The sequence below is a fragment of the Sprattus sprattus genome (genome assembly GCF_963457725.1).
Source record: "Sprattus sprattus genome assembly, chromosome: 2".
Taxonomy (NCBI): domain Eukaryota; kingdom Metazoa; phylum Chordata; class Actinopteri; order Clupeiformes; family Clupeidae; genus Sprattus; species Sprattus sprattus.
In genome coordinates, this window is record NC_137921.1 from 47,026,564 (window position 1) to 47,047,369 (window position 20,806).

At 43.5% G+C, this 20,806-nt stretch overlaps 1 protein-coding gene across 1 annotated transcript in view; it reads right to left on the reverse strand.

The window, feature by feature from the left end:
• Positions 1-20,664, reverse strand: part of LOC308382945 (small conductance calcium-activated potassium channel protein 2-like) — a gene marked incomplete at both ends in the record, with an annotated part of 51,798 nt that extends 31,134 nt beyond the window's left edge. Inside the window, 2 exons of the mRNA XM_080860497.1 lie at positions 1,039-1,554; positions 19,432-20,664. Coding sequence (XP_080716623.1) covers positions 1,039-1,554; positions 19,432-20,664 — 1,749 coding nt within the window. The remainder of the gene's footprint in view (positions 1-1,038; positions 1,555-19,431) is intronic.
• Between the last annotated feature and the right edge of the window lie 142 nt (positions 20,665-20,806).

The window sequence follows — 20,806 nt, forward strand, 5'->3', positions numbered from 1 at the left end:
ATAGATGTGTTCCAGTTGCAACTTGTTGCAAGGGGAGTTACTCAACAATACGTAAATGGGTATATCATGTTTGTGTGTTACCTGTGTGGAAGTACGCTATGTATGTGTGTGTGTTTGTGTGTGTGGGTGCTGGTGTGCTGGCAGCTTGTGTTTCCTGATTGTGTTTGTACAAACAGAGAGGTAGTTTCCCCCCTTACACACACACTCTCTCTCTCTCTCTCTCTCTCTCTCCTTCTGCCACCTTTATTTCCGCATCATGATGTGTGCACTTGCACTGGGCTTTTTTTTCCTCTTTTGATAGCAGCAGTGAAACAGAGTGGTAGTGACATGGGGAAAACAGAGAGAGAAGGAGAGAGGCAGTGGCGTATATTGGGGTGCCGAGAGAGAGGTGGACAGAAAAAAAAGGGCGGGAGGCGGTAAAATGGCCAGGGAAGGGTGAGGAGAGTGAGAGAGTAAGGGATGGCAGGGTGCAGGGATGAAAAAAAGGAGTGAAGGAGAGAATTATGGAGGGGGAAGTAGATTTACAAAAAAGACAGAAAAGGGGAGAAAGGGAAATTAAGTGAAGATGGGAAGGGGGACGTTCAGATGGGCCAAACACAGCAGAAAGGCTGCTTCGCCCTCATTCTGGGAGTATGTATGTGAGTGTATGTGTGCGCATGGACATGTATGTGTGAGTGTGAGTGTGTGTGTGTGTGTGTGTGTGTGTGTGTGTATGTGTGTGTGTGTGTGTGTGTGTGTGTGTGTGTGTGTGTGTGTGTGTGTGTGTGTGTGTGTGTGCATGAACATGAATGTGTGTGTGTGTGTGTGTGTGTGTGTGTGTGTGTGTGTGTAAATGTGAAAGTGATTTAACTGTGTGTGTGTGTGTGTGTGTGTGTGTGTGTGTGTGTGCATGAACATGAATGTGTGTGTGTGTGTGTGTGTAAATGTGAAAGTGATTTAACTGTGTGTGTTTGTGTTTCTGTATGTGTATGTATGTGTGTGTGGTTAAGCTCCACCGGCCACTCTCCACATGCAACATGCCGCCCCACCCAGGCTCACCTTGGAATAAATCCCCCAAGAAAGTTCTGTCTCTGTCACCATGACGACGATCCCGAACATCCCGAAGATAAGCGCGTAGTCGCTGAGCCGCTTGCGCTTCTCGAACAGCACCCTGCGGTGGCCCAGCCTTTCGCCGATATCCTTGTTCTTCTTCTGTATGGCCCCCGCGCTGCCGTGCCTCCTCGGCTGCACCCCCCCCGGGCTGCCGACCCCACTTGCCCCGCCATCTCCCCCCTCCCGGGGCAGGCTCTCGCTGGACGCCTTGCGGTGGTGCTCGTCGCCGTAACCCTTGGACACAACCACCTCCAGGCCGGAGCTGTGCAGCGTCTGCAGGGGTTGCGTCTCCGAGTCCAGCTCGGCGAGGTTGCGCCTTGATGCCCCCACGCTGCCCAGCGGTCTGCCCACGCCGCCATTGTACCTGCAGCTGTTCATAGCTATCTCCGAGGAGGCCCGGGCGCTCTGAGACAGGCAGGGCTGTGACCCGGCATGGCTCAGCTTCCTCTTGTCTGCATTCACCTGGCATCAAGAGTAGAGTTGGAGAAAGAAAGAGAGGGAGAGAGAGAATGTGAGAAAGAGAAAGAGAAAGAGAGAGATATATGGCTATACCTTAAGTAACTTCTTCAGAGGATATCATATTACATTTGATCTCCTTCTAAAAATGTATTGAGGGACTCTTGAAATAAAAATATCACTTACTAGCTTTACAAATAAAGGGGTCTTCTGTTGTGTGTGTGTGTGTGTACACATGCAATTCTACGAATACATTTTTATAGTACACCTATTTCCAAAATTAATTTTTAGCTACTTGTTACAATAAACCTCCAAATGTGTCAGCAGTGTCCTTGTAAACAGTAGTTTTCTGAGAATAACACCATCCACAAGTACATTTTTACAATATATTTCCAGCACAGAGAATCATCAAATGACACGGTAACATAGCTTAAGTTTTTGAGCTATTCTTGATAGCATGCGAACGTAATGTCTCCATAGACCCACATTTCAAATCCCACTAAGGTTGATATTAATCTGAAATACTGGCCTACTTTGATTAGCATAGAGAGTCCTCACTGGGTTTCCTTGGCCATCTCAATAGGACAATGCAGCTACCCTTGTAGCTTTGCCTTGAGCATTTCCTCCATAACAAAGCTGCGACGAGTGTGTGTGAAAGCCCGTGCTTGCAGCCAGTGGCCGATAACGACGCTTTAACAGCGTTTGCAGTGCCCTTGACCCTCACAAATGAGCTACATTACCAAGTTGTGAGACGAATATGAGTCTCAACAGGCAGGCAGCAGGTGGGGGGAGTGGAGGGAGAGAGGAAGGAATAGAAGGAGAAAAACCCTGGGCCCCAATCAATAACTCTTCCCATTCGGCTGCCATAAATTCTCCGACATAAACACATAATTCTATTTTAACTCTGCGAAGCAGTTAAATCGGCCTGTTGGTTCAAGCCGTGATTTGTGAGGCATTGTTGAGATTCGCATCCTTCCCTCGCCCCCCCCGCCCACCCCCCCCCCCCCCCGCCCAACACAACACACACACACACACACACAGACACACACACACAACACACAGACACACACACACATACACCCTTTTTCCTCCCATGGAGAGAAAGTGCCTGCAGTATTGCCAGACGACAACAGGTGACTTTTGTCTGGCACACCGCCATACATTTCCTGACCTCAACGCTGAATGTGCTCCTGAGAGGATGCCTGACTGGAGATCTATGAGACATTACTATACATTAAACAAAACGTTTGCCCCAGTTAAAGAGACTCTGTGCTCTTAATGGGACCATGAATTGCAACTCCAAAAGAGGACATTTTCAGGCATTGCCTTTGAGTGAAAGGAGACACAGCCCACTCAAAACTCCCTCAAAACAAGTGAGGGCCTTATTCGTCACACAGTTCAGAAGTAGTGATTTTGACCTTTGCTTGTGACCTTTGGCCGTTGAACGTGCATCCCAGGGTTGCAGGTTAGATATTCTCTCTCCTGCTGTGTGGGTGTGAATTCTAGAGTGTTCTCCTGTATGGAGTCCATACGGCGGTCCCACTTACCAGCCATGACTCAGAGCAGAGGAAGCGCACTAATTGGAGCCCTGTGGTCTACAGAGCTGCATTAATGTGACAACACTTGGGCAGGCTTAATAAAAGATTACGGTTATGTACCATGTGTCTTCACTGTAAGGCTAATTTGGTCGTAAAATTATGATATCATTATTTATGAAAAGGCTTTTAAACTCCCCTAAAAATAAGGGTTGTTTATATAGTCAGCAACTACGACACTGACACTGGTGGCAATTGGGTTTCCTAAGAGAATCAATATATACGGTTAATACAGCACAAAACTCACACAGGCATTTCATATGATTCAGAGGAGTGGTGTCAACTGTCACTATTTAACACAAATTAGATTCTAAAACAAACAGTACTGATGTATCAACTGACAATTAGGAGCAGGAGGAGCAACCACGCATGTATAAACACCATACAATATAAAGTCGTCCAACATTCTATGCACAGCCATAAATCCAGTTTGAGCCACGGTGTAGTGTTGATATTGCTGCATAGTAACAACGTGGTATAATTTACTACTATACTGCTAAAAGAGAGGATCCGCTCCGATCGTCTTGCAGCAGTTTTTACACATGACTACCTGCTAACATGGCAGCCGCACTGCACCGGGCAGGATGGATTTCGGGGTTCTTCGACGTGGCCGCAGGACTCGCTTGTCTGCATGAGCAGGTTGGCCATCTGTGCCACCGTGCTCCAAGCCCAGGGGCGGCACCTCTGCTGCCAAGCCATGCTGGGGCACTCTCTGGCACTGGCCCTCGCATTCCACGGAACAGGACTCCACATGAACGCCTCCGCACGCGGAGGACGGGAAAACCCCCTTTTTCTGCTTTCCCTTTGAGCGAGAGCAGGGAAGGTGAGGGTAGAGGGAGAACTCATCCGAAAAAAAATCAATAACAAAATGTTAGCTCCGCCTTATAGCCAAAGCCTCGATCCCTCTCATCTTGCGGGAGTTTGTTCGATGTATGTGTGTTTAGAGCCTAGCCTCCCATCGTGAAGAGCCGTGGGGGGGGGGGGGGGGGGGGGGGATGGGGGGACACTCAGGACCCCACACGAAGAGTAGCCACAGAAGCCTCCGCTCTGCAGAACTGCAGTGGTTTTACATGTCTTTCTCTCGCTGCCTTAACACAAGGATGGAAGAGATCCGTTTCCATGGAGGTGGTCAACTCAGCAATTCTGCTACAGAGTGCTGGAGTCAAGTATGCACGCTGTGCCCCTTATTGTTCTTTTATCACTTCATGATAAAAAAGAGAAATACAGGAGAAAAATGTGACAGCTTGTTTGAACTGACCACCTCCATGGCCATAGCTACTTTTTCTACCCCTCTCTTCATGAAAAGCCCCTCTGAACCTCTCCTCTCTCTCCTGGGATTGCTTGGGTTCCAGTCTATGCTCTTCGTCCTAGCAAAACTCAGACAAATCCGTCTGAAACTAAAAAATCCATCCTGTGTAACCATCCACCAGTGGGATTTTGCAGTGGGACCAAACGTGAAAGATATGGGTGGGAGCCAGACCAAATATTACATCGTTTTGCGGTAGAAGGACAGGATCTTGCAGGAGCAGGATCGAGCGACCAGGTGTAATTTCTACTGGATTTAATAGCGCTACCGCCACGTAACAGTAACCTGGCTCATACAAGTGCAACATAATCATCAATCAATCAATTAATTAATCAATCAATCAACCTGCACAGCCGTGGGGCTGGTGAACTCCTCTGCTGCGTCACAAGAAACAAACTTACACAAACTTTAACAGGGTGACATCATGGCCACAAAAAAAAGAAAATGTTCTTTTAGTAAAGAATGGGTGAAAAAAAGTGAGAAGTCTTTATATTTTTTACCCCTTCTGAACATGATATTCTTCCATATTTTGGTTTATTTTTATTTTCTATTATGTCAATAAAGATACGTTACGTTCATCGTGTCTTTCATATAGCAAAAGCTGTAGCCTGTATCGTTTGGACACTGGTCTGTGCTGGATTCGATAAGAGGACTAGAGGCCAAGTGGAATCAACTAGAGGACGAGCCAAAACAAATGTTTCTTTTCAGTAAGATAGACATCATATCAAAGTTTTAGGTTAACTCTCAGCATTGGTAACATGTTTCACATTTTCTTACACAAACTTACTACTCGTTCCACATTTGGTCTGTTTGCATCAGGTCACCCTAGGTGTGATATGGGGCTGCATGAGTGCAAAAGGTGTTGGGGAGATGATATATATATATATATATATATATATATATATAGATGGAGCGACTGAAAAATCCATTCTACACAGACCTCTATCATAACGTCCCCCTACAGTACTCATACTAATGCAATTTTCTATTTCACCTGAACATGTTCGTTTGATCAGAAACCTAAGAACTTAAACCACTCTGTTCCTCAGTTCATTAACTGCAGTTCATAGCTACACTTTGCAACACTTTTTGTGGTATGTTTTACATGAGCAACTTCTTTTTTTTTCATCTTCAAATTCATTTTGATGATATATGATTGATTGATTGATTGATTTATTTAGGCCTTGGAAGACACATTGAGGACTAAGATCCTCATTTTCAATGGTACCGAGGGTACAATGAGAGATAATACATTGGAAAAATAAATATGCATCTAAAATAGTCCAGGAGTACAGCGATTTTTGGACTTCATTCCAAATGTAGGGTGCCTTAAAACAGAAGGCTGTCTTCCCCAGTTTTGTGTTGGTATGTGGCAGATGTAATGAAAGCAAGCTTTGGGAGCGGGTATTGATGGTGTTACAGTTCCAGCTGATCAGAGATATAGTGGCATTAGCCCAATGATTGTTTTGTATATGAAAATCTTCCAATGAACATCCCTTCTTTCAGACATGGCTGGCCAGCTATGGAATCAGATCAATGCCATAAATATTTTGTAATCTGTAATATAGATTTTGTATATGTAACATAGATTTAGTATCTGTGAAACCATCTACACTTTCAAAACCTATCTTCACTTTCAAAATGTATTTACAGATACAGATTTCAAATACGAAATGTATCTACACTTTCAAAAACTATCTACACTTTCAAAAACTATTTACACTTTCAAAAACTATCTTCACTTTCAAAATCTATTTGCAGATACGGATTTCAGTTACGCATTACGGATAGGGATACGGATTTCTGTTACGAATTACAAAATCTTTTTGGCACTGTCTTTGCTGCCTTTCTAAAGAGCCAATCAGAGCTTTTGGCAGATTTTCTAAAGCGCCAATCAACACATTATATCCTCTACTGACTAGCCAATCAGCGCTAGCTTGCTGGCAACTGCTGCTGGCCAGCTCATTATTCAATAGTTATAACCTAAATCTGCCACCGCTCTGCCTAGGGAGAGATCTGGGGTCTCACCCGCACGGTTTGAATACATTTCGGTGTACGAACACCGTGGGGGAAGTTAAACAAGCATGCCTTATGTCTGGCCCAAAGGGCTGATGAACACCTGTACTATTTAGTTAATCTTAGGCTCTGGCGATTCAGAGATCGCTTGGCTGCAGAACGCATTGTAACTAAGAAATTGGTCTCATATATCTCTTCCACTGAGACGCTAGAAAACTCGCTTCCACACAAAATACACAATAAAACGTTTTCAAGGACTTCAGAAAAGGGTTACAAATAGCCTACCCCAAAGTGCCATGAAAAGAAACAAAAATGACATTACAAGGTGGTTTTGAAATCAGGCTGGTCATTATCCAGCTGTTGAGGATGCACTTAACGGTATACCCCCACCATCACTTTGCATGTGTCTGGAGAACAAGACAATAGCAGTCTGTCTGCTAAATGTTCTCATCGTGATAATGGGTCATATGAATACTGTTCATTGTTAACTTAATTAAATGTGAATAGGAGATCGGTCACGAAAATGCTAACGTTAGCTTTCGTTAGCTACCAAAGCAGATCCTAATATCTTCCATACAACGACAAGGATCTTTGAAACAGGTGTAACGAAGTGTGGAGTGAAAACCACTGACTATGATTGTGCGTTTTACAATGACTTTATTAACAACTCCAAATATAGGACTTCTTACTTGTGCCATTTCTCGGTCTCTGATCCATGACTGCTGCATACACCGTTTCACTCAACTTTCCCAGTTACCAGCAAGCTAGCGCCGCTGATTGGCTAGTCAGTACAGGATACAATGTGTTGATTGGCGCTTTAGAAAATCTGCCAAAAGCGCTGATTGGCTCTTTAGAAAGGAACTAAAGACAGTGCCAAAAAGATTTTGTAATTCGTAACAGAAATCCGTAACTCGTACTTCAAATCCGTATCCGTCTCCGTATCCGTAATGCGTAACTGAAATCCGTAACTGAAATCCATATCTGCAGATAGATTTTGAAAGTGAAGATAGTTTTTGTAAGTGTAGATAGTTTTTGAAAGTGTAGATACATTTCGTATTTGAAATCCGTATCTGTAAATAGATTTTGAAAGTGAAGATAGTTTTTGAAAGTGTAGATACATTTCGTATTTTAAATCCGTATCTGTAGATAGGTTTTGAAAGTGTAGATGGTTTCACAGATACAAAATCTATATTACAGATTACAAAATATTTATGGCATTGATCTGATTCCATAGCCAGCCAACCTTGGTATACAGAGTGCAGAGGTGTGTGCCATAGCAGTCGCCAGTTATAAAACGCAGAGCAGAATGTTATACAGCATCCAGGGTTTTTAGGGTGCTGTGAGATGCATGGTCATGTGAAGGACAGATAAAACACTTTGTAGTGATGTGGTTTGGGTCGGAACACCTCACGAAAATGTAAGAAAATCATCCACAGCAACCTTGGCAACAATAACACCAGTTATCAGGTTAGCAAGCTTTTAACTGGGCCGTTGGTGGTGTTTGCAAGGTTCCTGCATTCTTTTTAGGTTGGTTCCTCGCTAGTTTTAGAACAAAACTACATAATGCTTCTTTAAAAGCTGTGAAAAATGTGTGTCATGCCAGACAGAGGCAGAAGATCCAATAGTCCCTCACCCTTCAGTTGTTTCCTCTTTAGAAGGAGGGTTCCATGGCAGTTACAGCCCCTGGCCTGCTGTTCACATTTCAGTTGTTTCCAAAGTTGCTTGCTAAACATGCAGTTAAACAAACTGAACAACAGATTGATTTATTTGAACATTAAATATAAATATTATAGATAATACAGTGTCTTCCTGCCCAGGAGGTTAGAAGATTAGTGACAGAGACCTTTATTCACAAAGTGCCACAGAGATGAAGTGCTGACCTACAGTATGATATGATTAGCTTTTTTGTTGATAATGGCTGAAGATTAAAACAAGTACAGGATGGACTTAATATTGTGAAAAGAAAACATGAGGAGTGAGCAAAAGAGGAAAATAGAAAAAAAGTAGGGCCTCTTGGTTATCGAGAAAGAAAGAAAGAAAGACAGAATGAGAGACGAATGGGAGAGAAAACAGAGAGCAGTACCCCCAAAGGCAGAAATCGGACTGCTGTAGCAGAAAGTGCGCTACAGAGACACAAAGGCCTCACACTGTTACATAAAACACCTCCACACAAACTCACATGGCATCACTGTATATTAATAACCAAAAGGCAGATTAAAATGGCCGATTTAGAGCTCTTTTAACATTTCTTCTTTTCAACTCAGGCTGGCTGCTACAATTGGTACTCTCTGTGTCCGTCTGAGATGGTTTCATACTGCACCGACACGTGTGTATGTTATGAATATGAAGCACTTACACTGAGCGGACTTTTCATCGTCTAAAAGCGAGCATCGTTGTAAAATATTTGAATTATGCTGACAGTCTAGATTCCCCTGTCTTAAATCAATGTGTACTGATGCAAAACAGAAGGGTAACGTGACAATCACCCAGCAACACACTATTTTTGTCACAATGCAATCAGATTTCTTTTCACTCGCCACCACAGAGGAGAGGAAAAGAATCTGAAAGGAAAAAAAAACAGCAGAGCAGGGAGAAACAAAGACAAGACAAAAATAATTCTTCACCTCTTCTCAAAGAATGCAGAACGTTTAATTACAGCAAATGGAAGAGGGTAGGAAAAAAACTCAACATTCACCACTTTTGTCTGAGAGCAGTGGAAAAGACATTTATTGTTTTGATACCTCAACAAAAGCGTTCATTTTTATTCCCTCATTTCCTGACAGGCAAATGAACAAGGATGCTGCAGGGTATGATTGCCCCCAAAAGAGGTGCTTCATCTTTTTTTGCAAAGAAAAAACTTTTTTTATTATATTTTTCTCAGAATTACCAACAATGCAGGTCAAGGTCAGCCTGAATGCTGTCAAGCCAATCCCCAGGCTTGGCTCCTGAGAGTGGAAGACAATATTGTCTATTCTCTTACATGTTCTAAAACCTTTCCCTGAGCGACTCAACTATCTCTCTGATACTCTCTGATGTCCAAAGCTGCACGATCAGCACAAAAGGTAACTCATGGATCCCCATATTTTTGTATCCAGTTGAAACACTTTGATGATGCCCTCTTATTCATTGACAGCAGCCAAGGATTAAAACCTTTTACTCCCAGACTGGTTGGTCATGCAAGTTCATAATTGTTTTTACGAAACTTCAAATGCATACAGATAATAATCTGTGTCAGCCAAAGTTTTCATGCCCAAATCAAGGGTCACATACTATGAGTTATACATGGGTTATACATGAACTCTACCCTGAGTTATCTATCAGATACCAAATACACCAGATTAAAGGATTTTGGAGTCCCTGAAAGGAATATACTTATTATTACCTACTGTAACAGTCAGCTGCCCTATGAGGTACAGTACATACCATTATATCGATACTATCAATTGTCTTCACTGCATTTCCAGTGGATTAGATGTATAACCATTCATTCACCAAAACACAATTCAATGCAATTCAATTCTCTCCGTTCATAACCAACCGAGCTCAGCCGAGTTGTGAATGTACTCATCTATTTACACTTCCACAGTACCTGATCATTTTAACACATCAGTCACTACACATCACACCCATTTTTCAGGAGTTCTCACCACAACACTCTCCTGATTCACAGCCAGCTGTCATGGCATCAGTGACGCATGCCACCTAAACATGGCACCGTCACACCGCAAGGAGGATTGCGCCGAGTGCTTATTTTAAGAGCTCGCCTGCCACGTCTTCCTCCCTTGTCTGACTGTCTGCACCATCCGCCCGTGGGCACCTCCAGCGCGTGTCCCTCTCTCCTCGCGGCCCTCCTCCTCTTCTCAGTCTATAGCAATCCAATTTGAAAAATCTATTTTGACATTGAATTTGCACTCACTCAGATCTCCCATCAAGCTCTCTATTCCTAGCCAGCCCTCTCGCCCGTAATGAAATGTCCACAACAAACCTGAGAGGTTATGATTGAATCTGTGACTCATGGCTTCCCTTTTACCCCCCCCCCCCCTTCACACACACACACACACACCTCATCCTCCTTCTCACATCAAAATCTCATTCTTGCACTGAGCCATATTCTCCCCATCTGTATCACCATTAGCCACTCCATGTGCACCACATCGTGTCTGTGCCAAGGCACCGTCCATCAGCTCCCTGATAGCTGTCGGCATCATTCCCCTTGCAACATAAACATAATCGACAAGATGTCAATACCATGCCACGTTTAGGATACAAACTTCCAAATTCAGATCCAGGTGATATCCTCTGTAATACAATCATTCTAAAAGTACTATCATACTGATAAGCCTGGGCAATTAAGCAGCGTGTTAGTGACTTCTCTGCATGTTTTTTTCCCATGATAGTTTTAAGCAGTGGCAACAACAGAGAGCATATAAGGCCAATCCACGACATTGGTGAGATATCTGCGTGTTTGTGAGGTTGTGTGTGTGTGCGTGTGTGTGAGAGATAGTATGTTAGTATGTGTGTGCGTGTGTGTGTGCGTGTGTGTGTGCGGTGTGTGTGTGTGTGTGCGTGTGTTTCTGTGAGAGATAGTATGTGTGTGTGTGTGTGCAGGTGCATGTGCGTGTGCGTGTGTGTGTGTGTGTGTATGAGAGAGAGTATGTGTGTAGTACTGATGAGTGGGTTTATGTTTAAGAGTGTTATGGCATTCACACGCCCTGCGCACTCAGTCTACAGTGAAAATGGACTCTGTGTCTACTGACCTTAAAAGTTATACATTTGCATGTTCAAAATATCTGGCTGAATTTGAAATGAGCATTGCCCGCAGGTACAGTTTCTCAATTGTCAGCTGGGCGATGTATAATTTTCACGACTTCATTATTTAATTCTAGATACATATTTATGTATATAAATGATGGCCAATAGCAATGGAAAACAGCAGGCAAGTACACATTTATCTTCATCAACCAATGACAATAAAGATGAACGTCTAGTGAGTTTAATAAGCTATAATAAATACTATTTCAGTTTCAGTTAATCTATGATAATAAATCTGAGAGCAATCTTACAGTTTACAGCCTTAAGTTAAAAACGTACTGTATTCTGTGCACACCAAACATCATTGGAACAATAGGTGCTGTGATAAAAAAAATCCTTACATGTTTCAGATGGTTACAACAGAAAGCAGGCTGCGAGGAAACCCTGGAAGGTTATAAGGAATTGTTCCTTGCACCCTGTAATCAATCACTCTCAAACAAACTCTATTGGGTCAACTAGGACTTTAAGTCAATAATTTAAAAGCCCAAGTCAGGGTTCATATCATAGGCACATTGAAAAGACAAATGCATTAAAAATCACTTATTTGAGGGCTATACACTCACTAGCCACATATCTGTCATCATATGACTGACAACGGAATACATAGAAACAGAATAAGGCTGTAATGAAATGAGGCCAAGCTTTTTGTTAAGACAGGACCAGCATTAGATAACCAATTCTAATAAATGTACTGGCTGCCTTGATTATGGTCTTTGAAATAAAAAGTCTAAGGAATTGCCCTGGCAGACTAGAGCAGCACTTTTCCCCTGCAAATGTTTAATGAAATTAAGCGCAGCAGGAACCAACACTGAAAATTGCCTCAATTTAAATGGATTTTTGCCTTTTAAGAAACAGCTTGACACCCTTCAAGTGGAAAAATAAGAAGAGAAAAACACACAAAACACGGCAGTGACAAAACAATCAAGAAGTGCCACCTTATTCATCTAATCAGCTGGCTTCAGCAGCACTCCAGCACAGCACCCTGGATTAACAATGGGGCTAAAGGGAGTTTAAGCCCCAGGGGCCACAAGCTGGCGGGGCCCTGGCTGACAGAGAAGTAGGCCCACATCGGTTCATTGTGAATTTGTAGCCCATTCATTGTTCATGTGCGGGTGTGACAAGTAGACTAGCAGTACTGATATCGGCTGATACCATGTCTTTGTACTCATAGGCTACTGGGTGTCAAGAAAAGTAACCAATACCACGATACAGGTAGCCTACAATTTTAAAAATATGATTTGACGTTGGTAGAACAGGTAGTAATCAAACTGCATGCCAGATTAGAGACCTAGTCAGAATAGAGAAAACTTTCAGACAAGAAATCAACTGACTGATGATATAGCTGTCCTACCTACTGTTCGACTATCCAACGTGTTCTTTCCAACAAATAAAAATACAGAGCTGTAAAAACACTGTTGGCAAAGCCTTTCTCAATCTGAAAGGAGAGAAATGCATGACAGATGTTGGCAGTCCAGGGGTATTTCATTATTCAAAAACAGGAAATCAGGTTGGCAGACAGAAATCTACTGTTCAAGTTTATTTAGAGGAGGAACAAAGTCAGATAGTTGTAATAGCAGCAACTTAAACATCTTAAAAGTGCCATCATAAAACTATGTAGACCTTACGAAATCTACATGCAACAACGTGCATCAACCAACTCTGCCAGCAGTTCTGGAGAGAAAGGAGATGATGCCTAGCGACAGCACTGAAGATCACCAAGGCTCTAGGTTTTAGACAACCAGACCATCTAATTAAAAGCACTACTAACTAGGATTGTAGCTACTGCCAATAAGGTTACATTTTTTCATCTAGTAAGTAACAATTTGTGTAGCTGAGTTGACATGGATCAGCCTAGGCTACTGTAGAAAAGACTTGTGTGTGTTGTGTTTTCTATGAAGATCTATGATAATGTTCCCCTTATTATGTGAGCCGTGTTGTTCTGTACATTCTGCTTTGATTGTTGTCCTTGTCTCTTGTTTAAAAATAAGTGTTTGAACTAAACAGTTTATCCAATAACCAATTAATCATACTTATGCAACTTTATTTATATTACAGTGTATGAATTGGTACAATCTCTTAGATGGCCATCTGCCCTGTCCAGGAGCATGAAAATCACTCCATTTGCACCTAATAACTCCTTGCATAAGTGACTTGAGAGCGCATATTGGCTGTTCGATTTTACAGATTTGGCTTTTAGTCTTGGGCACTGTACACTTCCATAATGGTGCCCCTGAGGAATGGCACATCACATTCCAGTCACCATTCATTGTGTTTACAGCCTGTGATACATGAATACATTACTACTGCAAACCATATCTGTGTTTGAATTCATAAAGAAATATGGTAATGACAGCCTATGAAATCCATACCATGTCTTCATCAAAACGCAAAGGCATTTACTTGTGTGCTGTAAATGAAATGGTGAATAAGACATAAAATTAAACCGTAGCAGTGATTCGAGAACAGTGATTCTGTATTTTCTCCACTTTAACTTGACATAGAGAATTAGGAGGTAATCACCTTACACATTTCAACTCCATTAATAAGTAATAATGATAGTGGGATGTCTCCTAAAAAGGTGTCTATCATGAGTACCACATCGCAGTACCTTCTCAATGTTGAACATTGCCATGTTCATGTACAACGCAAATGATGACATGCAGTTCACAGGGGACATGATAAGCTAATTGCATTTGTAATGCTTCAGATATATACCATCCTTGAGCGTCGTGGGGTTGCAGAGGGGTTATTAAGTGCTCTCAAATCGAAACAAGTCCAGCTGCCTTGCTGTACCCCTGTTTTCAAAATGATATAGTGGAGATTTGAAGGAACTGAATTAAAATAATTGAATAACCATTGACTAATTAAGCAAAAAAGTATTATATATCACACAATTTGGAGATGTCCAGCTTCTATCAGTGTTTTTGCTCAGCACTTTATTATAGTGACTTTAATATTAAAATACAAAATTGCAAATTAATTATAGCCTGTGAGATTCTCTACGTTATCAAAAATAAGTGTATTAGATAAGAGGAGCGTGTTGAGCACTGAGCACTGGTTGGTGTTGGCGAAAAAGTATTGTGCCAACCACCGGCAATTTACCGCAGTGGCTGTGAAGGGGAACGAAATATATTTTTAAATAAAACCAGACCCAAATGCACCTTATCATTCACAGTGTCCCAACTCAAACTGAACTGCTTCAAGGAGTCTACCATACACAATGAATATATTGGATGAGAAACATTGGAGCTCTTTCAACACTAATAAATGCTAGAGAGGATAGGGAGATAGAGGGGAGGAGTGGAGAGGGGGAGAGAGGGGAGTAGGGAGGAGAGGGGTTAGGGTGAGGTGGGGGTGGGGGTGAGCTGAGCCAATTACACTTTCCACAAATTACACTTGATTAACCAGTACGAGAACAGCTGCAGTGGCAGAATACCCAGGGTTGGGGCTACGGCTGCGTGTGTGTGATGAAATCCCCTCAATTTTATTTTGTATATGTTTAAGAGCCATGTAATGCCATCTCATGTCCCTCATTTGCAACACCATGGCAAACACCTGGTCCAACTAAACGCGTACTCTTTTCACGTCTATCATCAGCTGACATTTGGCCAGATATCAGGAAGGTTTTTTTTTCTACACTGGTAATCATTGTATAATTTGTTTTGGGGGTATGATTACCTGGGGGAACAGAGAATGACAGCATTGGTGAATCCATGCCTACGGAGATATTTAAACCCTACATGTATACTGACAATGTGGAAGAGTGTTGCCGTGTCGTGCCCCTCAAGAGACAGGAGGATGTGTTCAAAGTTAGACCAGCTGGCAGGGTTTTCCTCAGCAGTCCACAGTATGGCTGACGCACACTTCCTCTCCTGTGTTTACCTTAGAGGTGCTGGCTCTGTTTATCCTTGCACTGTTCAAGCCTGGGTAAACATGGCCTCCTTTTGTAACTGAGAGGCTTCAAGGAATCGTCTACCAAGGAAAAAATAACAGTTGGAAAAAAATAATTTCTCTTCCCTTTTATTCCCCCTCTCGTGGTCTAAAAGGTCATGACCAACAACCCTCTGGACAAAGACACCCGAGGCTTTATTTCTGGATGATTATTTAAAAAAAAAAAATGAAATACCCTGAGAAATGTGTAGATCTAATTGTGGTTACAAATTAAATATTCAGCAATAAATTATTCAACATCTCTAAAATACCATCCTGATAATGTTCGACCAGAATAAGATGGTGAAAACCACATTTATCTTGTAATGGTGTAGCTGGCTATAACTAAGCTGGGCAAGTAATGTAAGAAATTTGTACTGCACATTTTAGTTGTCATTCAGCTACAAATGGCAAATTATACACATACACACAATGGAAATCACTCTAAAGATGTTCTTGGTTGTTCTTGGTGTTGATTGAGGACTGCTTATTTATCTTAACATTCATCAACACAAAATATCCACAAAAATAAAAGTGTGGTATTTTGGACGGCACCACAGGGCAATAGCATAAATAAAGAGCAGGCCCTTATCAGACTAAACAAAAGAAAGCTGATCACAAATTGACCCCTTCTCCCCGGGACACCATGTCATGGACAGGGTCATTGTGATAAAAAGCACGTTTAATTCGAATACCCTGGTTTGTATTGAGTAAACATGTTACACAACATTTTAGCTAAAAAATTATGTAATTTTGCACTGTGGCCTACTTTAGCATTGTAGAAGTGGCATAGGTTATAGAGTTCGTACACAACAAAACTGACAAACCTTCTCGCCTTGTGTTGTTATCAGAGGACGATCAATCTCATCACATCCATCTTCATTTTTAAACTTGCCTCTCTCAACAATTCAGATAATGACAAAAAACACGTTTTAACCATTATATCTAACTCTAGATGAATAGCAGCTACTGGTAGCCGTGGAGGCGGCCTAGGCTACATAAAATGAAGCAATTTGCAAACATCAGACATTTCATGTGTATTCCTAAAACCACAACCCAAGTCCCAAGAACAATAAAGCACAGTTGCCCCTCAGCACCCCCTGCAGTGGTGGCATGATACAGTCCCACAAAGCACTTAGGGTGTTGGGGAGATGAGCAGGACCGGTTGCTCCCAGCACCACCTCAAACCCAGCAATCTGCACAAGCTCATAGCACTGGGGAGAGCAGATGACACAGTCCCATCAGGAGCAACTGTCTCTGAAAACGTTCAGGCTAGAACGCAGTGGCAGGGTATAGCCGCCTCCTGGCGAACACAGCGGCAGAGAGGACCCTATGCAGAGCAGCAGGAACACGGAGCCCCTGAGTCTGTGGTGGCTGCACAGAGAGTCTCCGCTATCATCAACCATACGGTAGACCATAGGCTGTCATGGCAATGCTGCAGCCTCTTACGGCCAGAGGCAGCAATAAAGAAAAACCCCCGGCGTCAGTAGCCCCGGCTGCGTGGCTGTAACGATACGACCTCCCCTGCCGGCAGACCCCGGAAACCCTTGGCTGCCAACTGACGGAGTAGCAGTCCCTCCAGACAGTCGGAACAATGCAAAGACACATCTGATTGGCAGGAACAATGCGAAGACCTGTCTGGTCAGCAGTAACGATGCAGAAGACATGCATTCACATTCAAAGGGCGGCATACAGGACAGTATTCAGTCCCCTCTAGACAGCAGGAATGACAAGGAGATCTGTAGCTGGCTTTCTATGCTGTAGCATGGGTGCCATAGCCTCAGCACCCAGATGGATTTTGGACGCCGGCAGCAGCAGACCCATCAAGGTGCTGGGCCAGGAGCTTTGCTCCTTCCTCACCAGGCTGCTTTCAGTGGTAGAGGTGTCCAGCTGGTCCCTCGTGTTCCAGGGCTGGATGCTCTTTTGCACAGCTTCCAGGGAAGTGACACGACCAGAACTAGCCCTTTTAAGGCTTTTGGAATATAGCTTAGCAACAGTGGATCTCAAATCCTAGCCGGTCCTTCTGTCAGATCTTGTTTGAATGCCATTCCTCCTTTCCTCCAGGAGTTGCTAATCCCAGTTCTGACATCAATGTTGCGTGGTCAAGGCTTCGCTTTAGCAATAGTGCTGTTCATTCAGACAGAGGATACAGGCGCAGAGGGCAGAGGAATTCTAGTCAGTGATTCACATAAGACACACAGTGATGGTGGACAAATACAGTAATTCGGAGGAAACTACACTGGGGCATTGACGTGTAACACACAGGCTACCAATCGCTAACATAAGATTCTTGCTGACATTAGGAGGAGTGAAAGCATGAATACACCTTCAGCCAAACATTATGCATTGAATTCAGGGTACAGGCTCTGGGCTCTGTAAAGCGCTTTGAGACAATTGTATTGTTTTGGCGCTATATAAATAAAATTGAATTGAAATGAATTAAATTAAACATTTCTATTCTACGGCTATGACACGGTAGGAATTAAAGGACAACTCACCATACCCTGAACACATAGAACAACATAGGAACGTGCACCCCTGTATGTTGCAGTAGGCTAGCTGGCAAGCTCCAGTTGAAGCTTAACTGTCAAACTATATAACAGCATCAACTATAACAACAGTATCAACTATAACAACAGCACAATTTAGCCCACACCATGACAAGATAATGCAAGGTAGTCTGTGTACATTTGAATTTTGTAGAACGTCAATGAATTCCATTTTATTTAATTATTAAAAAGACTGATCTATTCATATGAATTCCTTTCTATTAATGCTCTCTCCTTTATTGGGAGCTTAACACCACCATTCCAATATTTGATACTGATACACAGGAGAGTACTTACAGTTTTATTGTCATCAGCTGTAGCTTTGCACACTACCACAGAGATGATATCAACTATTGGTCTCCTTATTGTTTCAATGATTCTTTAAAGTAACACGTGCATGATTTTTGTATTAAATTGTAGGCTTTCATATGTAGAAAATATTTTGCATGTCACTGATGCTGATCAATGCACACACATGTGGGAGACCATGGCAACCCTGGCTGAAACCAGAGAGCCCCCCACCACCACCACCACACACACACACACATTACAAATATCAATTGAATCCCTGGTGAGAGTTACAGTGGAAGATGAAAGACACAAATATGCCCAACTGCATAAAAGCAGTTTAGGGATACACTAGTTATCAGGGTTAGCAATGAAACAGTGCATCCCAATCACACAACCCCGACAAAATTAGGTTTCAAAACAACCAAATATCTCCGCCCATATGTAGGCCTTCATTTCAACCTGGAGAATAAACATAGGTCTGATACTTAGAAAAGCACATTAGATTAGTGTTACATTACAACATTACTCAGACGATGACATGACGGTGCCACCTACACGAACCCAGGAGGAATGTATAACAGGCTAATTTTGTTTTCGACAGAAGTTAGACACATGCCCCTGTCACCATCCGACACTTACCCTATACTTTTTCTTTTAACTGCCTTTCTGGCTTTTCAGCTATCATCTCCTCACGAATAATTACTTTAATTAGAGAGAAAAGACAGCTTACATCCAGTGGGATAATGTAGCCCATGTTTTAACAGCACTAAATACAACCTAGTGCCAAAGACAATCTCAGTTCATTCAGGTCCTCATTCTGGAAGAACAACCGGGTAATTAATGAATGGTAGATATACAACAGCTCATCTTCCCTGAGCTCCCGTATAAGCTAGACTGATCATCTTAAACGACGTAAATGAAAATCGAGCCGATGAATGAACGGTAAAACATAAGTAAACAGGAGTGGAGATGCGATGCATTTCAGTGGAGACAAGCGCCATTATACAGGAACAACGCAGCCTGTTGAAATTTCCAGACGATATGAGCTTTACATTCAACCTGACATATGCAGTGGTGTCGCACGATTATTCTTGTGGCTTCACACATTTCTTCAATTTATACACATTACATGGCCGAAAAATTATTACAGTTATGTTTCGAAATGGCAGTAACAGGCGATGCTCACTAAAAAGCCTACACGCATCAGGCTCCGCAGTCTTTCCATTAGCTACCTGTTAATCGCAAACTTTAAAGGAACTAACACGCAGCTTTCAGTGCTATTACAAATGGCACGTATTTAACCAGGCGACATGTGCAATGCAAATTAAATGACTGTGTTAGGTTTAGATATACAACTGGCAGGGCGTATGGAATTTTCATTTACCTTCGGTCCTCTGCTACTCTGCGTCTCCTCTCGCAGGTGGTTTTCCAACCACAACCGACTGTCGGTGGAGTGAGGCCGGCCGCTTCTGCTGCTACTTCCTGCAGATGGGTTCGTTACTCCCGGGCATCTGTTGTGAGAACAGGCGGCGGACTGGTGGCAATGTCGCGGACAAGACGGATAATGTTCACCAGTTCTCCGGCAGTCACTGTCACAGGGGTGATGCCAGTGTGAATGAGAGTCAGGCTGCTGATACTGTTGTTGCTGCGGCAGAGAAAAGTGCTGGTGTCTGCTCAGCTCCCGCGATCCATTGGCGCAGCAGTTTGGATGACTGCTTCCAACCAGCCGCTGCTGCTGAACCTGCAGCGGAGCCGGTGGCGCGTCTCCCGCCTGAAACAAAACTACTTGCTGGCTCCCGTCACTCACCCGACATTTACCGAGACTTGGAGAGTTTGTTGCGGCCGAGGAACAGGGCGCGCTCTGTTGATGTAGCTTGTAATGGTTGTGGTGGTGGTGGTGCTGCTGCTGTTGCTGCAACAGCTGGTGATGCTCCCTTCTGCAGTGGCACGCGTGGTGCTCCTGTTGGCAATTCGCAGTTTTCTGCCACTGATCTCCTCTAGCCTGACTTCGAGAGTGCAGCTCAGGGGAATTGTGGGCGCACCGCAGTGGATGGCGTTGGAAACTGGAGTTTCCCTCTTCGGGCGATCTCCCATACGTGTCCTGATAAACTGGTAGCTCCGCCTGTGGCTCTCCAGTGGTTACCAGACCTTGTTGCCGACTCCAGGAGGTGTGGTGGTGATGGTGCAATCTGCTGACCTGCTCTGAATGTCTGTGGTGATCTCCGTGACTTTTAGCCGCTGGCGAACCGCCCCGTTGCAATTCAGCTGTGTGACAGGTTTCCTGGGTTAGAGGGCTGGGCAATTCCTTTTGACTGTGTTTTGAGGTGGAGATCCGCTGTTTGTGCGTTGGAGGTGGTGGCGGCAAACTGCATGCTGGGGCGACTTGACTCAGCCCTGCCTGAGAAGGTGGAGTTGCACTGCTCTGCGCGCCCGTCAGCTCCTGAGTGGGTGCCTGGTTCCCAACTCCCGAGCAGTGATGCTGCATCCCCTCAACACCTGCGTCGGGCACTGACTGCAGCTCCGTGTTGCACTGATCCGGCACCCCTTCGCTGCGTGCAGCCCCAGTTGAGTCTAGGCAGCGCGTTTCATTGGTAGGTTTGACCAGGACCAGCCTCATCACGTCACAGAGTAGTTACAGGGAACACCGCCTTCATCTGAAAATAAACCACCACTACTTACGTGAATGAACCCCCCAACCGCAGGGAACAGCCTGGTTGCAGTGGCTGAGTGAGTAAGGGGATGTAAAGTTTATGAACTTC